The 21,499-nt window shown below is 42.6% G+C and overlaps 1 protein-coding gene and 1 long non-coding RNA gene across 2 annotated transcripts in view; one reads left to right on the top strand and one right to left on the bottom strand.

Moving 5' to 3' along the window:
• Nucleotides 1-1,398, bottom strand: part of LOC138364119 (uncharacterized) — a 27,107-nt gene extending 25,709 nt beyond the window's left edge. Inside the window, exon 1 of the long non-coding RNA XR_011228308.1 lies at nucleotides 1,278-1,398. This is a non-coding gene — a long non-coding RNA (uncharacterized lncRNA). The remainder of the gene's footprint in view (nucleotides 1-1,277) is intronic.
• A 2,525-nt stretch (nucleotides 1,399-3,923) lies between these two features.
• Nucleotides 3,924-20,158, top strand: LOC138349603 (techylectin-5A-like). Its single transcript, XM_069323496.1, has 4 exons — nucleotides 3,924-4,294; nucleotides 18,292-18,722; nucleotides 18,963-19,070; nucleotides 19,583-20,158. The coding sequence occupies exons 1-4, from the start codon at nucleotides 4,085-4,087 to the stop codon at nucleotides 19,746-19,748; spliced, it is 915 nt and encodes a 304-aa protein (XP_069179597.1). The 5' UTR covers nucleotides 3,924-4,084; the 3' UTR covers nucleotides 19,749-20,158.
• Nucleotides 20,159-21,499: the final 1,341 nt, after the last annotated feature.

Genomic DNA, 21,499 nt, shown 5'->3' with positions numbered 1-21,499 from the left:
TATCCCCCCATGTTTTTCACCTTCATTGTATTATCACCTGACCTAATGTGGGTATAAAATCAACTAGTATTGTAAGATCTGTTCACTTGAGAATGAACCATGGTGGTTCGAAACGTCGTGCAAATTATACAAATAAGTGTAATACACTCTATAGTAAATCACTTCTTTTCTTCACCTTAAAAGTACGAAAATGAGTTTTGGAGAACTCCTATTTCAATTAAGCCCTGATGCTAAGAAAATAGTTAGAGGGATAGAAGCCCTAAACCAGAAAATAATAAATACAGAATATGCGGTCATATTCAATGAAACATATATATATATATATATATATATATATATATATATATATATATATATATATATATATATATATATATATATATATATATATATATATATATGTATATATATATATATATTTACATATATATATATATATATATATATATATATATTTACATATATATATATATATATATATATATATATATATATATATATATATATATATATATATATATATATATATATATATATATATATATGGAACCCTCAACCCTATAAGTGGAGGGTTCCTATAAACTCAACCAGAGGTGGTACCCTCTATATATTAATAAAAAGGCTAGGCAATGCTAAATCTAGGCAGGGATTGGCTTGGCTAAGCTGGTCAAGGCTTGGCTAGGGTAGGAAGGACTGGTCATGTTTAAAAGCAAGGCAGGGTTAGGCTAGGCAAGACTAGGTAAGGGTATACTGGGATAGGCTTGGCTACGGTAGGCTAGGAAGAGGTAAACTAGGATAAGCAAGGCTGTGCAAGCACTATGCACAGCTAGAATGAACTCTGCTAAGATGGTTTAAGCTGGGCTAGGTTAGGATAAGCTGGGTCATGCAGGGCCCCGATTTACCAGTGGAGTCTAATGGTCTAACCTTCTAGCTAGTTTGCTGACCTAAGAGTGTAAATGCCTAGCCCCTAACCTGAGATATATACAAGAGTTGTTACATTCTTGTACAGCACTAGTACGCGTAGCGTTTCGGGCAGGTCCCTGGAATACGATCCCTGCCGCGAAGAATCGTTTTTTTTCATCCAAGTACGCATTTTACAATTGCGTTAAACAGAGGCTACAGTTAAGGATTTGCGCCCAGTAAATCCTCCCCGGCCAGGATACGAACCTATGACATAGCGCTCGCGGAACGCCAGGCGAGTGTCCTACCACTACACCACCTGCTGCAATATTATTATAAAAGAAATATTACTTATTATAATCGTAAATACTAAATACCTGGATAACACAGGTGGCCTGTTGTTGTGTTGATTTAGGGGTGACGACGATCGTGGGATCGGATGCGAGCCACAGGTCGCCTGCACCATGCTTTCTAAGGCGTCCATCTCATAACAAAAACAAATCCGTGCATTCCTACACAAACAGAGACATCGTGGTTATTCGAATACTTGCAATTCTTTTACTTAAAATAATAACAATTAGATTAATAATAATTAACATAATTTTTACTCAAGATTCACAAAAATTATTAATACTATTTTAAAAGAAAATTTAAAAGACATTCAAAAACAGATATACAGACTTTGTGTGATATTTATTTCAACATTATGTATTAATAGAATGTTGTAACTATTATTTTTAAATTATAGGTATTTGCCAGCTACGTATATCGCATATAAACGTTGCAAAAAGATTTTAGATTGAATTAACACATTACACATTTATGAGTAATTAACAACAAAACAATCTTTATTTTCATTGCAGAACATATATCAGAGCATACTAGTGACTCATACATTTAAAATAGTGTGATTTTTAAACAATTCGGTTGTAAACCCGCAGAACCGCCTGAAATAATTCATTATTTTAAATTCCATATATAATCATTAATAATTTTCGGCAGCTATCGAGGTTCTCCATAGGTAAATTCCTGTACTCTAACAAGATGCTACTTGCTGTTTAGCTGTTTAAATTCTTGGAAAATCGTAATGACCAGCGACATAAAATATAACAATGAAATAGTAGCTGGTAACTGTAGGTGAACGAAAAATTAAATTCTAAATTGATTAGATGTTTTCCTAAATATAAAGATCGACCTGAAGGAATTTTATGAATTATGGACTAATTAAACAAAAAAAATAGGTAATTTTACTTGAAGAACAGATACTAGAGAATAGTTAGTGAGTACATTTATATTGTATAATGGGAGAAAGCCCCTGGTAGCCGCGAATTAACATAACCACCTACATTAATTGATAATTAGGAAATAGTATCTGGAAACTTTATCTGAACGAAAACACAATACCAATTTGTTTAGATGTTTTTCTTAATATAAAGATCAACAGTAAGGAATCTTATTCATTATATACAAATTAACAAAAAAAAACGATAATTTTCATTGAGGACCATATATTAGAGCATACTTAGTCACTTATATATTAAAAGTATTGTGTATTTTGAACCATTGGGGTTGTAAACAAACAGAACGGCCTACCTGAAAAGTCGTAACATAAAAATGTTGCATATGTTTGCTAATTTATTATTTGATAAATGATTATTATTAATTTACGACAACTATAGAGGTTTCCCATTAGTTAAATTACTGTAGTCTGACTAAATGCTACTGCGAAACCTATATAAATCCTGGGAAAGTCACAATGACCAGCGACATTACAGCATAGAGGGTTAAATAGTATTAGGCAACTGTCGGCGAACGAAAAATTCATTTCCAAATTTATTAGATGTTTTCCTAAATATAAAGATCGATAGGCTGGAATTTTCTGGATTATGGCCTAATTAAGGCAAAAATATATATGTTTTTACTTGAAGAACAAATATCAGAGCATAGTCAGTGAGTTATAGAATAATAAGAGTGTGGTATTTCATTGTATAACAAGAGATAGTCCATGGAAGCGATAATAGACGTAGTTTTACACAAAATAACGTCCAAAAACAGCCGTAGAGTCAAACGGCAAATGTTGACGTTCTTTTTAAGAGGACAGGTTGACATAAAACTGCAAATAAAAAGTGCATTTGCAGCGTTTACAACGAAAGTATCTAGCAAGTTACATTTATTAAAAAGACTACGTTTACCAAGGAAATTGAGTTGGTTTTTGACAGATCTATTCTGCTTAATTCGCTTTATTATTGTAATGTTGCAGTATGCAATAAGCAAGATTATGTTATGCAAACATAAAATACAAACTTTAGGATGAGCCACAAGATATTATCGATACCAGTAGAGAACACAATGTTAACTGGGAGATGTGATTCTCATCTCCTACCTCCATTCCTCTCCTATCTCCACCCGCCTTTCCCCTTCATTCAGTGCCTAATCCCATAACCATCCCTCACCATCCATTGCCTCCCGATCACCTCAACTCTTTCACCTCATAGTGTATCGTGCCTCTGACCTTAACTCTCTCATGACCTCTTCCACGCAGTCATCCCAAGGTCATCCCGCCTGCTAAACACACACTACCCTCAACACTCCCACTTTATCCAAATAATGAATGCATTAACAGGCAATAAATTCCAAAATAAACATTAAAGAAATGATTTAACGATATCTAAAACAAATAAAAAAATAACATCAGGTCTCTGGCACATGGAGTGGTAACTTGAAGACGTTCAAGCCGGTAAGCTCCTATTCAAATTCATTTTAGCAGGTGAATCGATCTTACAGCCATCGAGAATAGAGTTATATTGATGGAGCACCCGCCTGGCGTCCTGGACACAGACTACCTCACTAAATACTGACTGAGTCATGTGAACACATTAAGAATAAATACTGCTTCTTAAGTGTTGATCTTCAGCTTAAGCAGTCAAGTTTCAGGACTCCAGTGCAGAGCTATATTAATTACGACGGTCCCGACGTCACAGTCAGCATGAGACCTTCGTGCACACCACTACCCACCACAGGCTGCTCTCTCCTAAGCTGTCATATCACAGCACCGGATCGTCAAGCCAACATTACAATTGACACCCGTCATATTGTATAAGCATCAGTAGGACGTCTGCTAAACTCCAGCATTTATCACAGCGCCTCAGTGACCTGCACGGGACCTTTTACACCTGTGGGGACGATGTTTGGGTGGGCGTTGGTGCTGACGAAGGTGGTACTGGTGATAGCTGCGTCAGAGCGTATACACGTGCCCACTCAAGCTGAACCCAATGTTGGGAACCCCGAGGCGCCTTCCCTGCTGCAGGCTGCAGGATTCAGCCCATCCTGCGTAGCTACCGCCCTCGCCTCCTGCACCAGCCAAGATGAAAACTGGTTCTTAAACTTCTTGCAGGTGAATATTAATTTTGTTAGTAATTGCGAGTACTAGCACTCTTAATCATCCCATTCTCAAGTTATGGTCGTCCAAGATGCAACTGGCCTGAGAGGCGCATTCATAAGTTGCAATAACTATGTAACAACATATAATTTTCTCACTTTCTAGAATTATGCCTCGTTAACTTCTTGTGTTTGAATCCCATAAATTTAATTGTCACATAATTGTATTATAAATATCATCAAAACAAAGGGCTGTCAGGCTTATAACATTCAAGACAAATTCCGATTTTAAAATCAACATAAGTAACTATTAGATATCCCACTTGACCGTATTCAAATATTTGACCTGGAACATGGTTCGCTCACTTGCAATTTGTACTGTCAACACACTCTAAATCAACGTAACCAAAACACCTTAACATGCTCTCTTTAGTACACGTTATCTTTATCACAGTAAAAATCTTTACTACACGTTATCTTTACAACATTGACCATCTTTACTACACGTTATCTTTATCACAGCAACCATCTTTACTGCACATTATATGTACAACAGTAACCATCTACACTATGCGTTATCTGTACCACAGTAACCATCTTTCCTACATGCTATCTTTACCATAGTAACCATCTTTACTACACATCCTTACCAACTTTCCATTTCCTCCAGTACCTTCATTCTCTATTGCCATTTTCATCACCCTTCACAACAATCCCTACCCTTCACCACCTTCCCTACTCTTCACCACCTTCCCTGCTCTTTACTACCCTTCACCACCTTCCCTACTCTTCACCACCTTCCCTACTCCTTACTACCCTTCACCACCTTCCCTACTCTTCACCACCTACCCTACTCCTTACTACCCTTCACCACCTTCCCTACTCTTCACCACCTTCCCTACCCTTCACCACCTTCCCTACTCTTCACCACCTTCCCTGCTCTTTACTACCCTTCACCACCTTCCCTACTCTTCACCACCTTCCCTACCCTTCACCACCTTCCCTACTCTTCACCACCTTCCCTGCTCTTTACTACCCTTCACCACCTTCCCTACTCTTCACCACCTTCCCTACTCTTTACTACCCTTCACCACCTTCCCTGCTCTTTACTACCCTTCACCACCTTCCCTACTCTTCACCACCTTCCCTGCTCTTTACTACCCTTCACCACCTTCCCTACTCTTCACCACCTTCCCTACTCTTTACTACCCTTCACCACCTTCCCTACTCTTCACCACCTTCCCTACTCTTTACTACCCTTCACCACCTTCCCTGCTCTTTACTACCCTTCACCACCTTCCCTACCCTTTACCACCTTCCCTACCCTTCATCACCTTCTCTACTATTCACTACCCTTCACCACCTTCCCTACCCTTCACCACAATTCCTAACCTTCACCACCATCCTTACCCTTCACCGAATCCCCTGCCCTTCAGCTCCTTCCCTTTCCTTCACCACCATCCTTACACTTCACCAACTCCCCCTACCCTTAACCACCACCTTCTCTACCCTTTAACACCTTCGCTACTCTCCACCACCTTCCGTACCCTTCATCACCTTCCCTACCCTTCAGCTCCTTCCCTTTCCTTCACTACCATCCTTACCATTCATTTCCTTCACTAGCCTTCATCATCATCCGAACCCTGCACCATCTTCCCTTCCCTTCACTACATTCACTACCCTTCAACTTCCCTACCCCTTCACCACCTCCCCTACCTTTCATCACCATCCCTACCCTTCAACACATTCCCTTCCCTTCACCACCTTCAATACCATTTATCACCTTCCCTACCCTTAACGACCATTCCTTCCCTTCAATTCCTTCACTACCCTTCACCATCTTCACTATCTTCCCGACCTTTCACCACATAAGAACATAAGAACAAAGGTAACTGCAGAAGTCCTATTGGCCCATACGAGGCAGCTCCTATCTATAACCACCCAATCCCACTCATATAAGAACCAGGAGGTACTCCCACGTGGGGAAACTCCGAAACGAAATCATCACCTTGAGATGATTTCGTGGCTTAGCATCTCCGCGGCATCACTGCTTGGTGAATAGGCCCATCAGGGTGAAAGAAACTCTGCCCCACTTATTTCCGCCTCCGCTGGGGATCTTCCCTACCCTTCAATACCTTCCCTACCCTTCTCTACTCTTCACTACATTCACTACCCTTCACCCACCTACCCAGCCACTTGGGCTGGACGGTAGAGCGATGGCCTCGCTTCATGCAGTTTCACCAATCCCCGAACGTCCAAGCGGTTGGGCACCTTTCCTTCCCCATTTCCTATCCTAAATCCTTATCCTTACCCCCCCCCTTCCAATTGCTATATTTAGTCGTAATGGCTTGGCGCCTTCCCCTGTTATTTACCTTCCTTTCAACACCTTCCCTACCCTTCACCACCTCCACTACCCTTCAACCTAATCACTACCCTTCGCCACCTTCCTTAACCTCCACTATCCTTTACACTTTCACTCCCCTTTACCACTTTCCCTACCCTTCACCACACCTTCTCAACCTTTAACTATCATCTCTGTCCTTCACCCTCTCCCCAACTCTTCCCTTCCTTCACCACCTTCCCTACCCTTCACCACCTTCCCTACCCTTCACAACCCTTCACAACCCTTCACCACGTTCCCTACCCTTCACCACCTTCCCTACCCTTCACCACCTTCCCTACCCTTCACAACCCTTCACCACGTTCCCTACCCTTCACCACCTTCCCTACCCTTCACAACCCTTCACCACCTTCCCTACCCTTCACAACCCTTCACCACGTTCCCTACCCTTCACAATCCTTCACCACCTTCCCTACCCTTCACAACCCTTCACCACCTTCCCTACCCTTCACAATCCTTCACCACCTTCCCTACCCTTCACAACCCTTCACCACCTTCCCTACCCTTCACCACCTTCCGTACCCGTCACTACCCTTCACCACCTCCCCTACCCTTCAGCTCCTTCCCTTTCCTTCACTACCATCCTTACCAGTCCCTACCTTCACTAGCTTTCACCACCATCCGTACCCTTCACCACATTCATTACCCTTCACCAACTCCCCTACCCTTCACCACATTCACTACCCTTCACCAACTCCCCTACCCTTCACCACCTCCCCCTACCCTTCAACACATTCCCAACTCTTCACCACCTTCACTACCCTTCACCACCTTCCCCACCCTTCAAAACCATAACTACCTTTCACTACCATTCTTATCCTTCCCTACCTTCTATAACCTTCACTACACTGCAGCACCTTTCCTACACTTCACCCCCTGCCCTTACCTTTCACTACCTTCCCAATCCTTCACTACCTTAATTATCGTTCGCCAGTTTCCCTACCCTTCACTACTTTCACCTTCCCTACCCTTCACTACCGCTCACAACCTTTCCTACCCTTCAACACCTTCCCTACCTTAACTACCCTTCACCACAATGCCTACCCTTCACCTCCTTCCCTACCCTTCAGCCCATTCTCTACCCTTCACCACCTCCCCTACCCTTCCCATCTACCCCTACCCTTCAGCACTTTCCCTGCTTTTCACCAACCCCCCTACCCTTCACAACCTTCCCTATCATTCAGCACCTTCCCTTCGCCGTGATCGTTGAACCCAGGTTCATTCCGAACATAGGGATTACACAGCTATAACTCCGTTGCCTTAAGAACAGTTACTTGCTCCATGTAATTCTCCACATCGGACCCTTGAAGCGTAACGCTAGGTTTGTACAGAAACTCAACGAAAGGACACATGGAAGGTAATTAAAGGCCGTCGGGTTTTCCAATTTAATTACATCAATATACTCTTATATTAATTAACACATTAACCTTCTTTCTCTGGTTAAATCAGTTACCCATACAGATAACCCCATTGTACCTCCCCGTTCACCACCTGAGCTCATAATCTCCGCCTAAGTCCCTAATACTGAATCATCACTACAACTCTATACACTCCGTTAGTCTTCCATTCAATACTCACATACTGCAGATTTGACTTGGTCAACAAGATCAAATCGGGTCCCCACATATTTTGTCAATTTCACTTCGTTGCTGCCACAGATGGAGATAAGGAGGACTTACCAGAACCGCTCCTACCATGAGACTGCCTCCAGTTGGTCATAACTTCAAACATTACACCACATCCCCAGGAGGGTATAATCCGACTAACCGTAACTCTCCTTGTACCTAGAAATTTGAGGTCACCCTTTGTCCTCTTGGCTGCTTCATTCGTTTGGTTAGGCAACTGCTGTCTTAATGCCTTGACCTTACCTCGATGTATGACCACAGTCTGCATTCCTAACATTACATCCACCCATCATTTGTTAAGTGTTTTTGTGCTTGATTCACTAGCTAATATTCCCTCTTAACTTGTGGATTACAACATCACTCCCCTCTTTAAACAGGCATAAGTCCCGATATGCATCATTGCAATGGTTCCATTAGTGCGAGGACCTGGAGGATGCACCCACCATATAAGTACTATTATAAAGTCATACTGCAAGTTCACAATACACATGATGAAATAATTAAAAAAAATCCCCGACATGAAACACAACACCTCTATATCATATGCATTAAATCTGCATCATAGCATGGGTGACATAATCTGTAATATTTGTTTACTCATACCCCACAATGCACATATACCTAGACTACTGACATAATACTTACATAACCATAATTATAACATGAACCAGAATGCTGGTATTAAACAATGACACTTGACATGAATGTTTACACACCACATAAGTCTAAGGTTCTTCATCCTTAGTAACAATTTCATACAAAAATGAACACTACCTACTTTGCAACACCAACTCAACACCAGGCGTCGAAATGTCACTATACTACACCACCCACTACACTCTACACACAACATTCTATGCCACACACTACATTATACACCACACACATTACATTCTACACCACACACTACATTCTACCCTACACACTACATACTACACTACACACTACAAAAGGATACCATGCCCATGCACCACTCTAAAGTACATCCTATGTTCCTTGTGTTCATGACACGACGAGAGCGGGTGGGATAGCTTTGTGTCACTGTCGCCTGTGGACCTTTTCCCCGGTCCTGCGAATGCTGTTCTGCGCTATCACCCTTGAATTCATGCGTTTCATTTTTTGCAAACTCCTCTCCTTACCCCTACCTGTATAATCAGCCACCGGTGTGCTCTCCCCAGGCACACTCCCCGTAGGGTATGGCTCCTCACTTGCATGACCGGTCAGTATATAGACGCGGTTTGGGTGATAGAACACATGCTCTGTGTTTAGCACCTTTACCTTAACTTATACGTTCTTTTTACTAATTATCCGACATTGCCCCACAAACTTGGGTTCCAACTTACCTTCTGCCTGGGTGTGCATCTGCTTTACGAACACCCTATCACCCTCATTGATCACCTTTGCTTGTACCCCTGTTCCGTGCATAATAATATACCTCTGCCGACTTTCTTAGATGTAGCTTCACCAAGTCAAATACCTTGGTTGCACGCCTACTGACAACACTTTAGAAGTCTAACGCATAGCATGGAGGTTGCTTGCGTGTGAACGTCGTGAACGGAAGTCGGGGATCAAACCCACGAAACAAAAAATGCAGTCTCTCCCACCGACCTATGAACGCTGTGTTGAGCGTTCATCCGATTCCACCATCTACAAACTCTGATCCCATGAAAACGCATCATCCACAGCCAAATGCCACAGAATGCTGATTACCTCAGCATTGTGTCTTTCTACCAAACCATTCGCCGACGGCCGATATGCCAGCACTGGAGTATGTTTGAGTTGATACACACTCGCGATGCCTTGAAACACTTGATTTATAAACTCTGACCCAGTTACGGCCCTATTGGGTCACAACTGGGGTTCTTCTCTGATGTTATTAGAGTTTGGGTATCCGGCCCAAGTTAGTAGTGGCTTTCAAGGGGTGTGTTCCGTAACGCAAGAAAATTAAAGGGGGAAGGGATAAAAATGCACTAATTTAAATATATATTCACCACCACCAATAAATAAATATATAAACAGTCACTCGCTGGGGCTATAACTACACTTATGTACATTAACTTGTCTTCCTCTGAAGACACAGGATGCTCTACGGTGCTCAAGACGAGTAGCCCAGATTCTCTTCTTGTGGCCTCATGATGAATCCTTCGATTCCCTAAGTGAATCTACCCTGGCCACAGGCCAGCCAAATCACAGTCCCACTGGGTGCACCGTCGTGGAGGCCTTCAACCACAAATCCAGCCTGTAGCTGGCAGGTTCCAATCAGCTCCGCTGCGTAGGCCCCTCCACGACCGATACTAGGGTTGCGAGCCCTAGGCAGGAGCCTCGTGTGATCCCGCTGATCACTCTCCTCTATATAGCACCACAGTGGCTAGTCTCTTCCACCAGTCAGCCCCAGGTACGACAATTCCTGGTTCTGCCACGTCACAGGCAGGCTAACGCAACAGTGTTAATCCGGGGGGTGACTCACAGCTTCTGCAGCAAACACGTGGAGATACTATGGCTGCCTTGGGTAGACTGCCCACCGTCCGATTCAGCAGTCCCAGGTCGACTCTGTAATCAGACACGTCATTAGTACTGGGTACACTCTAGGGCACCTCACTTACAGGCTTAGACACAAACGCCCACCTATCCACTCCATAGATGGCGTTGCTGTCTAAGCGTCACCTCACCAGAGGTCAGCAGCGGCTATGTCATGAGCTGATCAAGACGGGAAACCAGCCCCTGTGGCCGGTATATCTCGTCCTCACTAGATGGCATCGTTCATTTGGAGGGGGTTTTGGGAGCTGACCCACAGATGGCGTGGTCGTCACAGCTCCGTGCTACGACGCTGGACTCGGGTCCGTAACAGACCCTTGGTATGACCCAACCAATTTAGGAGCCACAAACCTGGTTAACACACTTTCCACCATGGCCTGGGTCACTTCCTCTGCCAACTTAGAACGGAGCGCACTCACCCCAGTGAACCATATGAGTGCATCCACTGCCGCAAATATGTATCTAACCCCCGGAATGACCTTGTTTTAGCGGCCCAATAAGATCTATGTGTACTCTCTAGAAGGGAGTACTCACATCCGGCCACCTATGAAGAGATTCCGCTTCCAACCTGTGTGCCTTGAACCTCAGACAACTGTCACAAGAGATGACATAGACCTTGATATCTTTACCCATGGACGGCCAGTAGAACTTTGACGTGCCCTCTACAGACGCCATGGATGGGCGTCCAAGACGCCCATCCATGGCCTGCTGCTGGGATTTTATAAAACAGATATATTGCAGTCCTCTCGTGTCAAGACTGTCTGGTATACTGGTTCAGACCGTATACCCGCGACCGTACTAAGGTGATACAACACCTCATCTTCAATCACAAACTCATCCACTGGTGCTGGAAGTGACTTCCTGAACTCCGTACGCTGACCCCTCAAGAACTTCCTTTCCTCCCCCCCAGGGGAGGGGGGGGGGTGACCATCCTGACTCCGAATCAACTCCCTCACATTCCACAACACCTCTTCTTCCAACCACTTGGCCTGGATGGTAGAGCGACGGTCTCGCTTCATTCAGGTCGGCGTTCAAACCACGACAATCCAAGTGGTTAGGCACCTTTCCTTCCCACCGTCCCATCCCAAATCCTTATTCTGACCCCTTTCCAGTGCTATATAGTCGTAATGGCTTCCCCTGAAAATTCCCTTCCCTTCCCCACTTTCATTCACAACTGCTACATTATGACACCTTGACAACGCGTCAGCGACCACATGGTTTTTCCCTGGTAAATGTTCAAAGTTGGTAATGTTAAACTCCGAGATAGAGGTAACCCACCGTGCCAATCGCTGACAAGGCTCCTTGGACTCGAACACATACTTAAGAGGTTTGTGATCGCTTCTGAGCCAAATTTCATGTCCGACCAAGATGTACTAGTTCCGTTGTAATATGAAAGTGATTGCTAGCACTTCCCTCTCAATTGTACTATAGTACCTCTCTGCAAGACATAGTATTCATGAACAAAAGGCAATGGGACGCTCCCGTCCTCGCTCATCCACTTCAATTGAGCTACCACACCGCTTATCGCTGTTTCAGAAGCATCCGCATATACCAAAAATGGTTTGTTAAAATCTGGGTACGCCAAGATAATTCGAGAGCTTACAGCAGCCCTCAATACCTGGAACGCCAGCTGTTGTTTCTTCCTCCACACCAACTCTGCAAGTCCCCTGATCTGATGTAATGGTCTCGCAATTTTTGCAAAATCTTTAATAAACCACAAATAATAGCTAACTAACCTCAGGAAAGATTTGCAATCTATCTTGTTCTGGGGAGCTGGAAACTCCTGAATATCTCCGGTTTTATCTAGCAATGGATTGATACCCGTCCGGTCCACTGTATGACCCTGGAATGCTACTAATTCTCCCCCCACCCCCCTAAAAATGACACTTCAAAATTCACTTTGAGGTGGTGAGACCTCAGCCTTAGCAAGAGTTTCCTCAAATTGTGCATGTGCTCCTCTCCTGACTTTCCCAACATAATTACGTCATCGAGGTATAGCAACGCCCTGGGACCTATCTATCCCGATAACACACTCATCATTAGCCTGGAAGTCGTTTATATTGCCAGAGCTCATTGCACGCACTAAAAGCTGTGGTTTCCCTTGACTCTTCCTCCAGTGGTATCTGGTGATACGCAAATAGCAGGTCTAATGTAGTAAAATACTGTGTGCTCTTCATATGTGTCAATGTGTCCTGTATGTTTGGTAATCGGTATGCTTCGTCCTTCGTCAGCTTGTTAATTCTGCGGAAATCTACACATAACCTCACTCCCCCATTATTTTTCCTGACTACCACGAGAGGGATGTGTCACGGTGAACTTGATGATTCAATGATATCATGATCCCTTAGCTTGGTTATTTCCTCATTCACCTCCCTCTGATGTGCCACGGGTACGCTATACACTCTCGTATATACTGGATGTGCGCCCTCTACGTCAATCCTATGTGCTCCTTGAGTAATGCACCCTGGGGGTTCTCCCCCTCAGCGCAAAAACATCCGGGAACTCCCTGACCAAGCCCCTTAAGGGTTCCTTAACCTAACTTCCCATGGACATCCTGTCCACTCTTCCCACTAATTTACCCATTCTGTCCTCATCGCCCTCATTATGACTCACTAACATAGCAACAATAATCTCCTCAACAGGGTGCCACCATGCTATGTGTGCATGCCTACTTAAGGTGACTGGCCACCAGGAGGGATTAAAAGTCTTCAAATGAAATACCCCTTCATTTATATATTTAATAGTCCCTATTATCACCAACCCTGCTGGATTATCCAATGGCTCAATTTGCACAACGTCTACTCCCTTGACTTTGCATGCCATTTTAATCACTAAGGACGCTTCTCCCGTAATCATGACATCCCTGGGTACCGTGACTGCCCACTGAATATTCTGGGCCCCAGCGGAGTTACCACAGTTACCCCTCATCACTGCTACTCCTTCTCTACTCCTCACCTTGTTAACGTCTACCGCTTGACCCCCACATTCCAATTTATTCCCCCTTGCACTGAAAGCTATTGTGCACGAGTATTTCTTGAGGAAATAAATTTCCAAGATAATGTTTGTATGTTTGAGTAATGTATAATTAATTCAGTATGGTAATCTTGTATTACCACAAAACTATGTTTAAAGCATCTATCTTCTAGTTGGAAATCCACAGTTGTCTCTCCCAACACTCGCATTGCATTATCTCACACTGCCGTTAATCTCCTGTTGTTAAGTATCAGTCTACGTATGATCCCCACACACTACGACTCAGGATGGACACGGAAGCACCCTTGTCCCCCAAAGCGGTATAGATAGTGCCCTTTAACCGTAATTGCATCTATATGGGATGACCCTACCCCACGGTTTGTCTGCCGCCCCCAACCATACCTTTGATGATGTTAGTGCCCTGATTCAAACAGTTGCCAACAAATTCTCTTTGTGTGGGAACCGACCTGTGAGATTTATATTTATTTAATTTATATGAATTTATATAGAATTTATATTTACATTAATTTATATACTTCGATAGCAATTGGTATGATGATAAGTGGACTGTATTTCTGCAATAATCTCATAATCTCACAAATCGATCCTCTACACATTAGGGGGGGTTTATATTGAATTTATATATATGCAGCCAATCAAACTACAGTATTAAACTACATATATTGAACAGGTTCCTTATCTTATTGTACAGCAGGCCTTAGTCCACCAGGTATAACCAGGATGTAGACACCAAATTATCCTCTTTGAGGTAGCTTCCATCACCCAGTAACTGGTACACATAGCATGCTTCCTCGTCTTGACCTGTCAAAAGGGCGCTAGCTATGAAGCCAGAATCCTAATATATGACAGCTATATCAGAGAAAACACTGTACAAGGAACCATAAAGACCAAGGCTAAATTACCTTTAGTATGAGGCGATCTCGTGATCTAACAGGCTCACCCTATCTAATGACATTAATGGCCATAAATGATAGATAAATGGGTTTCGGCAGAACACTTAACTTGTATTTGTTGAAAGCGTGTTGATTATGGTACACCTTTGGTTTCCATAACACTTCGTCCAAGTAAAATTAACAGGAGCCGAATTTGCTCCTGTGAGCCTCTGGTCTAAGTACAATAACAATGGCTGACACTCCATACTACTGACGCTACTGGCCGACATTGTCCAGATATGATAGGAGCCGAATTTGCTCCACGCGTCTCGGAGGTGACAACAACAATGGCTGACCACCCCTCCTCACTCACTCTACTGGCCTACATTGTCCAGATGACAGTAAGTGATAGAAGGGTCACATTTACTCTATTTTAATTCTGATAATTAAGTTAATTTATATGAGATGTTTTTATGATGGTAAAGTCCAAAGACTAATGTATTTAAGAATAATTCCCACCATAATAGGTGGTGAATTTATAATAGTATGTGGTAATGATATCCCATTTTCTATAGACAGGAATTCCACTACAAGTTACATTTTCTATGGGTAACTTGTTTATACAACGCAGCAGCAATGTTATCTGCCTGCATGTAATATTATTAAATGGTGTCGGATTTTCCGACACTTTGTTGTGCTTACTGAAACGTAGTTAAAAGAGGATACTATTCAACTCTACAACATACCAAACTACTCAGCAATTCACATCTGTTGTCCTATTCAAAGAGGTGGTGGTACTGCTCTTTACTACCACCAATAACTGACTTTCTTAAAAGTAATTAAAATTAGAGACCCCTGTGGAGAGTATATTTTGCCTGTTTCAGCGTCAAGGGTGGCGAGGCTGTCCTGACTGTGGGAGCAGTCTACAGAATTCCTAACACTGATGTGATTAAATTCAACTCTAACCTTAGAAATCTAATACTAGAGAACAGACTGAACAAAACCACTTACTTATTTCTGGGGACTTAAACATTGACCTCTACGAGCCTGATAACCCTCCTAGTGCAAGTTTCCTTAACTGTATGAATTCCTGCCTCCTCATACCCTTAATCACTTGACCTACTAGAATCACTGATTGTACTGACATAGCTCTTGACCATATCTGGATTAACATAACCTCTCCGATAACTTCAGGGATAATCATTAATAGAACCACAGACCAATACCCCACATTTCTCCTAACCAACAGAGAGAGAGAGAGAGAGAGAGAGAAGAAGAAGAGATAGGGTGAATAGAGAGAAGAAGAAGAGAGAGGGAGAATAGAGAGAAGATAAGAATTTAGAGGGAGAGAAGAAGAAGAGAAGAATTGATGTCGAGAAAAAAAAGACAGAGGGAAGAGGAGAGAGAGAAAAAAAGAGAAGAAAGAGGAGAAGAGAGAGAAATAAGAGGAGAAAAAAAGATAGAGAGAGAGAAGAAGAGAGAAAAAAGGGAGAAAAAAAGATAGATAGATAGATAGATAGATAGAGAGAGAGAGACAGAGGCAGAGACAAAAAGAGAGAGAAAAGAGAGAGAGAAGTAGAGAAAAATTGAGAGAGAGAGATGAGAGAAGAAGATGAGAAGAATAAAGAGAGAGAGATGAAGAAGGAGAAAGAAGAAAGTAGAAGAGAAAGAAGAAAGTAGAAGAGAAAGAAGAAAGTAGAAGAGAGAGGAGAAAGGAGAGAGAGGGAAGGAGGGGGGGGGGAGAGGGAGGGAGAGAGAGAGAGAGAGAGAGCGAGAGAAAGAGAGAGCGAGCGAGAGAGAGAGAGAGCGAGCGAGAGAGAGAGAGAGAGAGAGAGAGAGAGAGAGAGAGAGAGAGAGAGAGAGAGAGAGAGAGAGAGAGAGAGAGAGAGAGAGAGAGAGAGAGAGAGAGAGAGAGAGAGAGAGAGAGAGAGAGAGAGAGAGAGAGAGAGAGAGAAAGAGAGAGAGAGAGAGAGAGAGAGAGAGAGAGAGAGAGAGAGAGAGAGAGAGAGAGAGAGAGAGAGAGAGAGAGAGAGAGAGAGAGAGAGAGAGAGAGAGAGAGAGAGAGAGAGAGAGGGAAAAAATGGAGAGACAGAGAAAAAATGGAGAGAGAGAAGAGAGAGAGAGAGATTGAGAGAAGAAGAAGAGAGATAGCAGGAAGGCAGGGAGAGAGAGAGAGAGAGAGAGAGAGAGAGAGAGAGAGAGAGAGAGAGAGAGAGAGAGAGAGAGAGAGAGAGAGAGAGAGAGAGAGAGAGAGAGAGAGAGGAGAGATAATAGAGAAAAAAGAGAAAAGGGGAAAGAAGAGAGAGAAAAAGAGAAGTGAGAGAGAGAGAGACAGAAGAAAGAAAAAGAGAAGTGAGAGAGAGAGACAGAAGAAAGAAAAAGAGAACAAGAGAGTGAGAGAGAAGAAAGAGATAGAAGAAGAAGAGAGAGAGAGAAAAGAGAGAGAGAAAGAGAGAGAGAAGAGAGAGAAGGAGAGATAAGGTGAGAGAGAGAAAGAGAGAGAGAGAAGAAGGAGAGAAAAGGAGAGAGAAGAAGGAGAGAAAAGGAGAGAGGAGAGAAAAGGAGAGAGAAGAGAGGAGAGATATGAGAAGGAGAAGAGATATGTAGCAACCCATCCTCCGAATTGACAGTACGTTTTAATACTAAGTGTAATAAGTACATTTCCTGACTGCCATACATAGTACATAATTGCACTTATGGGGCTGTTACATTTACCTCCCAATTTTTGGAGGACGGGCTGAGCTACAAAGGTTATATGTAGCTAAGATAGATAAATTGAAGATGGTTATGAGTTGCTAAGATGGTTATGAGTAGCTAAGATGGTTATGTGTAGCTAAGATGGTTATATGTAGCTAAGATGGTTATGTGTAGCTAAGATGGTTATGTGTAGCTAAGAAGGTTATATGTAGCTAAGATGGTTATGTGTAGCTAAGATGGTTATGTGTAGCTAAGATGGTTATGTGTAGCTAAGAAGGTTATATGTAGCTAAGATGGTTATGTGTAGCTAAGATGGTTATGTGTAGCTAAGAAGGTTATATGTAGTTAAGATGGTTATGTGTAGCTAAGATGGTTATGTGTAGCTAAGATGGTTATGTGTAGCTAAGAAGGTTATATGTAGCTAAGATGGTTATGTGTAGCTAAGATGGTTATGTGTAGCTAAGATGGCTACAGTTAAGATGGTTATGTGTAGTTTAGATGGTTACTGTGCAGATGGTTATGTGTGGCTTAGATAGTTATGTGTGGCTTAGATGGTTATGTGTGGCTTAGATGGTTATGTGTTGCTTATATGATTATAGTGTGTAGTGAAGATATGTCCTCCATCACCCAAACAACATCAGGTACCAAAGTAATTTAAAGTGTATTACCTATTTTGGATGTACGGTCCTGTAAAACATTATATTTATGTCCTGTCAAAACAATTATTATCATTATAAAGAGAAATGAATCGCTTATTGTCAAGCATTCAGCAGTAAATAACGCACCTCGCCAGGTCTTGGTATGTATGACTTTGATTTGATATAAAGATTTATTACCTAGCATTTATAAGGTTGTTCTTCCTTATCTTTTTGTCATGTCACTGTTACAGGAGACGTTGACAGCAGTAAAAGAGACCAAGAACAGTGAGAAAAATCCGCGACACTGCAAAGACCTACTGGCTGCTGGCGACACTGGAGCCGGCATCCGGCAGGTGTATCCGTTCCGTAAGCACCCTGACGCCTCCGTTACCGTTTTCTGTGATCAAAGTGTAGACGGCGGCGGCTGGACCGTCTTCCAGAGACGCCGCAACCTCTCTGAACGAGAAGATTTTTACCGTACATGGGTCGAGTATCAACTAGGATTTGGTCATCTGGAGGGCGAGTTCTGGCTGGGCCTCGACCTTCTCCACCAGCTCACTTCTGTCACACTTCAGGAACTGAGGATTGACCTCAAGAACTATGAGGGGGAACAACGATGGGCAAAGTACGGACGCTTCAACATAATGGCTCCTGACACAAATTATCGTATCAGTGTGGGAAGGTAAATTCTTTTCCAGATATTTTCATGCGTCTTAAACTATAGCTGTATACGTAAAAACTAATCTAATTTTAGGTATTCTACAATAATGGTGTATAAAACTTTAATAAGAAAATAAATATAGGATTATTTCGTCAAAGTTGTATCTCACAGTTTTGTGAGATACAACTATTGTGGTGAGAGATACGTATTGTGGTGGAGGTGAGAGGGCGAGCTGCGAGTAACATGTGTTGTCTGGAGCAGGTACACGGGCGACGCCGGAGACGGTCTGGGAGGCGGGAAGCACGATGGATACCCCTTCTCCACCCACGACGCTGACCATGACAATAGTACAGCAAACTGTGCCCTCACGTAGGTATCCTCAGGTTCCCCTAGTCACGCTCTCAACATTCACTCAACTCTGCCTGTTCTCTTCAAAGACTTCTTCAAACACTCTTCAAAGTCTTTTAAAATCCTTGCAGTAGAAAGGTAGTTATATAATAATATACTGAACCTTCCCCATGAAGAGTATATATAATATCTTTAATACCCTAGGAAATTTGAAAATTAATGCAGCATTAAGAAATGGTAGCTTTATCGTGCGGCAGATCATGTTAAATCCTTCGCAAATTATTAAAAGGAATATAGTGTGTATGACAAGCCTTTTTGACATGCACTGTGTAACATAACCTTCCTTTGAGATGCACCATGTTAGTGGGAATGGCACAAATTCTTTCCTTAGTGTCAACCAAATACGGGAGCAACGTCTAAAGTTACACGAGAATGCTAATGTATGAAACACCGCCATACATGCTAATGTTTAATAAGCTCAATAACGATGAAAGTTTAGGAATAATAGTGTTATATTGTTTTCTTCACTGAAGGTACCGTGGCGCCTGGTGGTATGACAATTGTCACATCTCCAACTTGAACGGCTACCAGTACGTTGGCAAACATGAGAGCTATGCAGACGGCATCGACTGGCAGCCGTGGGAGGGCTACCATGACTCTCTCATGGAGGCCACCATGATGATCAGACCAGCCTTCTAAATGATTGATCAGGTCCTCCGCCAAGGCTGTCGTGACCACACCACTGTAAGGACAGGTCGTACCGGCTTGACCACCGCTGTTGAGTATAATATTGAAATCTACTGGTTTAGTAAAGAAGTTTCAGTAACTTTATTGATGATGGCTTCGACATTTGCTTTCTCCCTACTCAGAAAAATGGTAAATAATCATAATTTAGGCCCTACACAAATTTCTTCTAGTTCAGTACTTTTGTAAGCATTGAATAACCACATATTATTGGTCATTGTTGAAGAATTAGCTTGAGCATTGGCTTCCTGCTCTTTGAACACTTACGAGTAACTGAACATTATGTAGGAACAATGGCTTGTACTGCACCGCCTCTTCAGTATTTCTCTTTTGTTATAAGAGTATAATAAAAGATTTACAGTTTATTTGCGTTTTTCATTAAAACTTATGCGGTGAGGAAATACAAGTTGTCACAAGCAGCATTGTCACTTACATGCAGTGTTGTTATATGCAGGCAGTGTTGTCACATTCATGCAGTGTTGTCACATTCATGCAGTGTTGTTACATACATGCAGTGTTGTCACATGCATGCAGTGTTGTTATATGCAGGCAGTGTTGTCACATTCATGCAGTGTTGTCACATTCATGCAGTGTTGTTACATGCAGGCAGTGTTGTCACATGCAGGCAGTGTTGTTACATTCATGCAGTGTTGTCACATTCATGCAGTGTTGTTATATGCAGGCAGTGTTGTCACATTCATGCAGTGTTGTCACATTCATGCAGTGTTGTCACATTCATGCAGTGTTGTTACATTCATGCAGTGTTGTCACATTCATGCAGTGTTGTCACATTCATGCAGTGTTGTTACATGCAGGCAGTGTTGTCACATGCAGGCAGTGTTGTTACATTCATGCAGTGTTGTTACATTCATGCAGTGTTGTTATATGCAGGCAGTGTTGTCACATTCATGCAGTGTTGTCACATTCATGCAGTGTTGTCACATTCATGCAGTGTTGTCACATTCATGCAGTGTTGTCACATTCATGCAGTGTTGTTACATGCAGGCAGTGTTGTCACATTCATGCAGTGTTGTTACATTCATGCAGTGTTGTTATATGCAGGCAGTGTTGTCACATTCATGCAGTGTTGTCACATTCATGCAGTGTTGTCACATTCATGCAGTGTTGTCACATTCATGCAGTGTTGTCACATTCATGCAGTGTTGTTACATGCAGGCAGTGTTGTCACATTCATGCAGTGTTGTTACATTCATGCAGTGTTGTTATATGCAGGCAGTGTTGTCACATTCATGCAGTGTTGTCACATTCATGCAGTGTTGTCACATTCATGCAGTGTTGTCACATTCATGCAGTGTTGTCACATTCATGCAGTGTTGTTACATGCAGGCAGTGTTGTCACATTCATGCAGTGTTGTTACATTCATGCAGTGTTGTTATATGCAGGCAGTGTTGTCACATTCATGCAGTGTTGTCACATTCATGCAGTGTTGTCACATTCATGCAGTGTTGTCACATTCATGCAGTGTTGTCACATTCATGCAGTGTTGTTACATGCAGGCAGTGTTGTCACATTCATGCAGTGTTGTCACATTCATGCAGTGTTGTTATATGCAGGCAGTGTTGTCACATTCATGCAGTGTTGTCACATTCATGCAGTGTTGTTACATGCAGGCAGTGTTGTCACATTCATGCAGTGTTGTCACATTCATGCAGTGTTGTTACATGCAGGCAGTGTTGTCACATTC

The sequence above is a fragment of the Procambarus clarkii genome, chromosome 12 (genome assembly GCF_040958095.1).
Source record: "Procambarus clarkii isolate CNS0578487 chromosome 12, FALCON_Pclarkii_2.0, whole genome shotgun sequence".
NCBI lineage: Eukaryota > Metazoa > Arthropoda > Malacostraca > Decapoda > Cambaridae > Procambarus > Procambarus clarkii.
This window is presented reverse-complemented; position numbering and strand designations above follow the sequence as displayed.